Source organism: Micromesistius poutassou, assembly GCF_964030765.1.
Source record: "Micromesistius poutassou genome assembly, chromosome: 4".
Taxonomy (NCBI): domain Eukaryota; kingdom Metazoa; phylum Chordata; class Actinopteri; order Gadiformes; family Gadidae; genus Micromesistius; species Micromesistius poutassou.
This window is the reverse complement of record NC_140274.1, coordinates 10845027-10852855: the sequence shown is the minus strand read 5'-3', so window position 1 is coordinate 10852855 and position 7829 is coordinate 10845027. Positions and strand designations below refer to the sequence as shown.

The 7829-nt window shown below is 44.8% G+C and overlaps 1 protein-coding gene across 1 annotated transcript in view; it reads right to left on the bottom strand.

The window, feature by feature from the left end:
- Positions 1 to 3324: 3324 nt before the first annotated feature.
- Positions 3325 to 7829, bottom strand: part of hepacama (hepatic and glial cell adhesion molecule a) — a gene marked incomplete at both ends in the record, with an annotated part of 5316 nt that continues 811 nt past the window's right edge. The window contains 6 exons of the mRNA XM_084466342.1: positions 3325 to 3708; positions 3820 to 3890; positions 4023 to 4090; positions 4471 to 4561; positions 5448 to 5729; positions 6014 to 6361. Coding sequence (XP_084322468.1) covers positions 3325 to 3708; positions 3820 to 3890; positions 4023 to 4090; positions 4471 to 4561; positions 5448 to 5729; positions 6014 to 6361 — 1244 coding nt within the window. The remainder of the gene's footprint in view (positions 3709 to 3819; positions 3891 to 4022; positions 4091 to 4470; positions 4562 to 5447; positions 5730 to 6013; positions 6362 to 7829) is intronic.

Genomic DNA, 7829 nt, shown 5'->3' with positions numbered 1-7829 from the left:
AGCACCGGAGAGCGAGGGGAAAGTGGGTGTGAGCGACGGAAGAGGCTAGGGAAGGGTATGTGTGTGTAAGATGGGTGAATCAGAGTGGTATGGAGAACGATATAATTGGTGCTCTCAGAGGTTGCCAGGGGATGGTTACTATGGAACAAGAAAGAAAAAAAAAAGAGATTACCTTTCTGTTTTAAGTAGCAACATCGCTTTCACCTGCAATGGTCCCAGACCTTTTATCTCATTTGGACAGATTTGTCACACGGTGGGGGATGAAATAGAGCACAGCACCATTGACCTGAATCGCCTGTGAGCATTTATTATTTCATAAATAAAACCGTGGGGTTGCTGAATATTCTACAATCATCATATTCAAAATTATAGATTAATCAAACACACGTTCAGTATGGAGGAAACATTCATTGCAAAGTAAATCACATGAAAAATCAAATTCTTTAACCAATATATTTATTTAATATAGCCTTACGTGTTCTGTTTAACTTTGGCCATGGTCTTATGTGTACATATGTATATGTGTGTGTGTGTGTGTGTGTGTGTGTGTGTGTGTGTGTGTGTGTGTGTGTGTGTGTGTGTGTGGGTGTGGGTGTGGGTGTGTGTGGGTGTGTGTGAGTGTGCCATCCTCAGTCCCCCTCTTGTGTTTAGTTGAGAATAGGTACAGCAGATGGTTTGGTCAGACAAGATCAGTAGGGCACTTAGTGAAAGATCTGCTGTCAGTTTGGTTTCAATTCCTAGTTATTATCTTTTCAATATTTTACTCCAAATACATGGCAAATACATACAAACAATGATTTATTTATTTGAACGTTAACATGACACTCTCCAATGTCTTCCAGGTTGGGTGGCTTTTTAAAGGCCATTCATTTGACATTGTTTGTGCTGTGATTGTATTAAACAGCAGTAGCTATTCAGGTTGTTGGAGGTTCAATAAACCACAAACAACCAAAACCATTGACTTTGTGCCACAATATGAGAAGGCCTGCTTGAAGTTGAAGTTGGAGACTGTAATAATGGTCAGACCTGGTCTCCAGGCGGCTCCCCCCTGGCAGGCTGGAGGGAACAGCGATGCGGCTGAGAAGGCTTCATCCTGCAGAGGAAGGAGGTCATTAATTAGAGAGAGAGCATACCACTCATCTTTATTCACACACACTTCGATGCTGACATTTAAACACGCACGCACACACACACACACACACACACACACACACACACACACACACACACACACACACACACACACACACACACACACACACACACACACACACACACACACACACACACACACAAGCAGGTGTTATCCTACTCCCATAAGTCTAATTAACTCTGAGTCTCCCTGATTGCCTGCATAGAAAGGTGAAAATGTAAGGCATGCTGCCGTAGTAAAAATGTCAAGCATTTTTCCAAAATAGAAAAAAAAAAAACATCCAAACTCGCTGTCCTTTGAAAATGTGAGAAGTTGTGCTTTTTCAAAAATCCATGTGTTTTGGTGTGTGTGTGTGTGTGTGTGTGTGCTGGTGGCACCATGCGCAGACCCTTGTTGTGCACGTGTATTCATGACTGTGAACCAAGGACTGTATGATCTTTGTAACCGAAGACAATAAAACACAGATCAAAACAGACTGGCGGGATGGCTGACGTCGCTGGAGATGCCCATGTCATTATCACACCTTTACAATTAGCAGCGTGCGGATTTCAGGATAAAAGCAATAAATCAAATCATGGACATTTCAATAATAAAAGACTTCCAGCTGGGAGGTCTGAAAGGGATACAATTAGACTCATAATGGTGTCCTGTGCTGATCAGTTCAGGATGAGTGTGAGTGGGTCAGTGAGTGAGAGGGACAGAGAGAGAGTGAGAAGCCTATACTGTGAATATTCTCCCTTTATCATAGCAGAAACGAGCAATTCTGAATTATTTCATCTTGGTGCCTTACTATGTTCTACCTCTGCACGACTACACACCTATATCAACAAATAAAGTCACATTTACTGATACAAAGTCTTAAACATTTTTTGAGCAGTCCATGCATGTATAATAAGAACGCAATAGTGAAAGCAGAATCGAGCCTAAGGCCTAAAATATATATCGCAATTCTCGTAAGGCCATCAGGATCTCGCGAGTTTACATTGGGGAAAGCTGGATGCTCTCACAAGGCTATGCGGCGTTCACCTCCTTTAGCATATTAGCATATGAATAACATGTTTCAACATCTTATGACGTTTACCAGTTTGTTTAACCTCCAAACAGAATAATGTGGTTTCATAATTCAAGAGCAACTGTTACCTGTTGCTTATCCACCAGCTAGTAGTTTGTCTCCGGGTCCTCTTGTCATCAGTCAGTCACCGGATGAATCATACAAGTGGAATAGTTGAGCACAAACATTTCGACATATTCATAGAAAAAGGGTCAAGCCCTTACAGCTCCCAAAAAGGTCAACAATCAATGCAACTGTGAAGAACTATGTGCACGAGCCTGTTAACGCAAAAAGCAAGAGTGACATCTACTGGACTAATTAGGAATTAAAGATCTGATTGCATCTCTAGACAGACTGACTAATATTTCCACTGAATATGATATGATATGAATATGAGTATTGAATATGAATGCTAATTATTATTATTTAAATGTGATAAAACAAGAAGTGAAAAAGATAGTTTCTCTGGGAGTTTATTGTTTTATTTTGATGTTATGTGATGACCAAACCACAAAAATACACAGGTTCAGTTAAAATGAAAACAAGGAACAATTTAACAACCCCCCTAAACAAACAACGTTCATTTACATATATACAGGCACTTATATCAAAAGTCTGCAGGAAATCACCATCAAGAAGGAAATAGGCTAGAAATTGTCTGGTACAAGGCTAGCAAGGATGCTGGTGGAATGGGAATTATTCTTATGCCAAAGTAACAGAAAAATTCACACATAAATATGAAACGATGAAAGACGATGGAAAAGAGAGGCCTGTGACTAGATCGTGACATAGACAGCCACATACAAAAGAAATATCTATCACATTCAATCAAATCCCGGTCACTTCCCTTCATAATTTAACAAAAGATCTATTACAAACTAAGATTCCTTCTACAGAATATACTGAATAAAATGCATTGGGATATGAAGAAGTAACTATCTGTGTGTGTGTGTGTTTGTGTGTGTGTGTGTGTGTGTGTGTGTGTGTGTGTGTGTGTGTATGTGTGTGTGTATGTGTGTATAGGGGTCTGTGTGCGAATGCATTTGTCTGTGTGTGTGTGTGTGTGTGTGTGTGTGTGTGTGTGCGTGTGCGTGCGTGTGCGTGCGTGTGCGTGTGCGGGTCACTGCAGGGTCGGAGAGTGAGCCTCCTCGGTGGTCAGGGGGCTCCCGGCCCCTCTGTGGGCCAGCTGGCCGGCCGAGGCCCCCACTGGGGAGCGGAGCTTCCTTATCGGGTTGAACGCGTGCAGGGATGACGAGCCCGGAGAGTGGGGGGGCGATAGGATGGGGATCAGGGGGGTGGGGCTTGACCCTGGGGGCCTGATGGGGAGTGGGTGAGCCATGGGGGAGTGGGCGGGGCTGCGAGGGTACCTGCGAGGGGCCGACCACAGGGGCCTGTCGGAGGCGTTGAAGGACGGGGGTTGGGTGGAGATGTAGACGGGGGCACAGTTCATATCTGGTGGGACGTGTAAGTTACCGGAACATTCTTCTAACCTCTCCAGAGTCTCCTGGGATGAGAAGATGATGGACAGTGTGGTAAGATTATATAAGAATGATTTTCATATGAAAAGGTAAATGGTATATTTTGATGCGTTTCTGTTTGTAAGAAGGACACTTACATCTTCGTTGAGAACATAGAGAGGCATAGGGCTCCTTCGACCAAGAGTGGACGGTTTAGGCACAACATCAACTGAACAAAAAATATCAGTGGTCATTTAATGTTTGCATTATATTCAACATGCTGGACACTATTACTACCCACACAATGTGGAATTAAACATAACAACCAATTAGGATAAACTGATATATATGATTTTCTTACCATCATGGCCATTTTCACTTGGCTCCTCATAGACAGGTACTCTTTGAGGGACCGACCGGCGTTTCTTCCTATGTAAGAAACAAAATGTTATTCTTAAAGCTTTTTAAAAGCTTAAGATACAAGGCAAGGCAAGGCAAGGCAACTTTATTTATATAGCACTTTTCATACACAAGGCAGACTCAAAGTGCTTCACATATAAACATTGTCAAACAAAAGAAAATAATAGATAAGTAAAAAGTAAAATAGATAGAAAATAAAGGCAAAGTATATAAAAAAAACATTTTTTAAGTGAGAAAATAACATACAATTCAATTTAAGCGTTTAATGACAACAGCCAAGCCTTGGGTGATGTCATTTTTATCCCAGTGTATTAGAAATAGCAAACTCAAAATAGGGCGCAAGAGAGAGGGAGATAGAGAGAGCGAGCAGAAGAGTGAGAGAGTCTTACTTGGTGGGTTTCCAACAGGCACACACAGTCACCAGAGTGATGAGCAGGAATATGCCCCCGGTGGACAAGATGATGTATAGCGAGCTCCGTCCTAAGAGGCGGAGGGTAAAGAGTATAGAAAAAGACAGAGAAGGGGAAAGAAAGAGAAGGGGTGATAAAATAAGTCCAGCTTGACAGTTTCCCTCTTGAAATGCGACCAGGCACATGCACACGGCCTCTTCTAACTCTCGTAGTTGAAGAAGTAAGGTGTGGTGTTATGCATGAGAAGTGATTCCTTGTAAAGAAGGGTTCCACTTTGCAGGGCAAATCCCAATATAAATCAGGTCCAGGCTGTCGAGACTTTGGGGCACGTTTTATAATTTTCATCTCTCTGAATATCCTGACAGCTTTTTACACAAACCCTGTCGTCCACATGCAGGATAGGGTTATGTAGGTAAGTCCCAGTAAAACTTTATGGTTTGATACTCATATATCCATGTAGAGTAGGCCTATAGGCCCAGGGTAAATTGGTCCCTCAACATCCAGACAGTAGAGAACATCAAAGCATGCTCTCACTGTCATCTGCCTCATAAATTATTGTCTTTTACTAAATTACATTGTGAGCAGGGACTGCTTCTCATTCTCTCTCCCTCTCCCTCTCTACCTCCCTCTCTCCCTATCTGTGTCTGTCTCTGTATTGCTCTCTTTCTCTCTCTGTCTCTTTACCGATGGCCTCACTTCGAAAGTGGCCTTTGTTGGATATGCACTTGCTGTAAACAATGATGCCAGCATGAGAGGACAATGGCATTTGCAAAGGTTTTGCGATGACAATGTGCTTCATTAAAACATCCTGCTCTTTCCGTTTAAATGTTTAGCAATCTTTACAGCCGTGTTGGACAAAAGACGAAACTAGTCAACTCAAGAAGGTGCTGTAAAGTCCAATTCCTTTCAGCACCACGGTTAACAAGTTGTCTTTCTTTCTTCTTGATGCCACCTACGGTAGACGCTGAGCTTGACTGGCACGCTCTTGGTGCTGCTGATGGGGTTGTCCACCATGCACGTGTAGATGTCGTCGTCGGCCATCAGCACTCGCACGATGGTCAGCACCTTTTGGTCATGTGATAATAGCAGACGTGTGTCATTGGTCAGAACGTTGTCTCCCTTCATCCAACTGTAAATGGGTTTGGTGCCTTCGTTGTGGGCACAGTGGATGCTGAAGAACTCGCTGTACTCCAGGACCGAGGAGGCAATCATCTGGACGAAGGGTTTGGACACAGGAACTGAGGAAGAGAGACATATAGTAGGTAGTTGAAGGATTGTAACACCAGAAGGAAACGTATATAGGCCATATATTTAGGACCTTTGACTATCATAAAATCAACACTTTCACCACAAAACCATCCCCCCTTATATCGCATACAATTTAGAAGTCCCTATTCCCAACCCAATTTTGAAAAGGTGTTGTTTGTTGTTTTAAAAATGTTTAAAACAGTGCTTTCAAAAATGTGCACTTTGGAAAGCACTATAGTTCAGAGGCTGCCCACCGGCCTGGTGTCCAACCTACCGTCCACGGTGAGCTCGATGGAGTGCTCCCCGGTGAAGCTGTCGTCGGTGATGGAGATCTCCACCTCGTACACCCCCTCGTCCGACAGCTGCAGGTTGTGGATGAGCAGCGAGCCGTTCTCGTAGAGCAGGATGCGGTCGCGGTACTCTGGCCGCAGGTTCCCTATGATGCTGGTGCCGATGGACTGCACCACCGTCACCGACTTCTCCCCTTCCCTCTTCAGCTGCCACTTGATGACGGGTTGGTCGGGGCTGGTGCTGGTGTAGCTGACGGACAGCAGGGCGTCTCTGCCCACCACGCCCCTCACCAGCTGGGCCTGGCTGGTCACGTTCACCCCCGACACCCCGCCTGCAAGTGGAGGACATGGTGAAGATGTTAAGACATGCCAAGAGCTGCATATGCGCAAATATGATGTTTGGGGATTGTCACAATTAATTTTTTATTGTTTGACTTTTCTGAAGTATACCTCAATGTAGGGACACACCAAATAGAGAAGTGCCAACACTGCTTGTAATCTAGCTTGTTCATCTAGCAGGCAGCAGTAGAAGTGCCCTTGTGTGCTGCTGAATGTTGTGATTTATGGTGTCCTTTATCTCTCCGCGTCACACAGCAGAACCTCAGGCTATAGTAATGAGTAAATGACCCAGAACGACGGTTCAAACTTTGAGGCACATCCTCGTGCCTTCATGACAGGCCTCAGCACCGCAGTGCGATACAACAAAAACCACCACAGCCGCTCACACCACCATGTCACTATCGGATTCAGAAGGACTACAAGAAGTACAACATGTCCCACAACATGTCCCACAATAGCTCATCAGCATGCAGATAAAGGGGCATAAATAACATGATGTAATGTTATCACCAGAACAAAAGATCCATTCAGGTTGAGGCAAAGATCATACAGCACAGCACATTGCTCTGCATGGATGGCTGTCCAGATCTGTCTGAAGACACATCTTGCTCCATCATCAATCTGTTGTTCCCCCCCATGTCCCTGGCTAAAATGGCGTCTTAATGACCCCTGGGCCCTGGCTTGTGAACAAATAATTTACTGATCCTGATGTGTAACTCTCATTATTCCCAATCTCCCGTCGGGATATAGGGAAAAGGTCTTTGGGTATTGGGGCCTCATTGTTCTCTTTATTGACTGGCTCTGTCTTGGTTACCTAGCCTGGTGAAGCCATTACACACACAGCAGTGGTTCCTATAAGTCTGGAGAGTTCCTGGAGTGGGGAAGGCCCTACAACCTTGGCTAGGCCGAGTATGCCACTGGTAGCCAGGAAGGAGAACGATAGGAGTGAAAAGGGGCAAGAGAAGGAGCAAAAGGAAAGTGAGAGAGAGAGAGAGCGAGAGAGAGAGAGAGAGAGAGAGAGAGAGAGAGAGAGAAGGAGGGAGAGGGAGAAGGGGGAGGGAGGGTAACAAAGAACGGTAGAGGGGGACTAGGCCGATGTTCACTATTCTCTGTTCCGAGGCAGTTAGCATGGCATCGCCTCATCGCCGTGGTAACCATTTGGTCCGCCTGACAGGAGTTGCCAGGACGATAAGACAAAGAACACGATTGTTTAGACTAGTTTACTCCCATGAAAAGAGGGAGAAAGAGAGAGAGGAAGAGAGGGAAGGGGAGAAAGCGAGAGGGAAAGCTAGAGCGCGAGAGAGGGAGAGAGTGAGAGAGAGAGGGAGTGACAAAGCGCGCGAGAGAGAGAGAGAGAGAGAGGGAGTGACAAAGAGCGAGAGAGAGAGAGAGAGAGAGCGAGAGAGAGAGAGAGAGAGAGAGAGAGAGAGAGGGAGAGAGAGAGAGAGAGAGAGAGAGAGA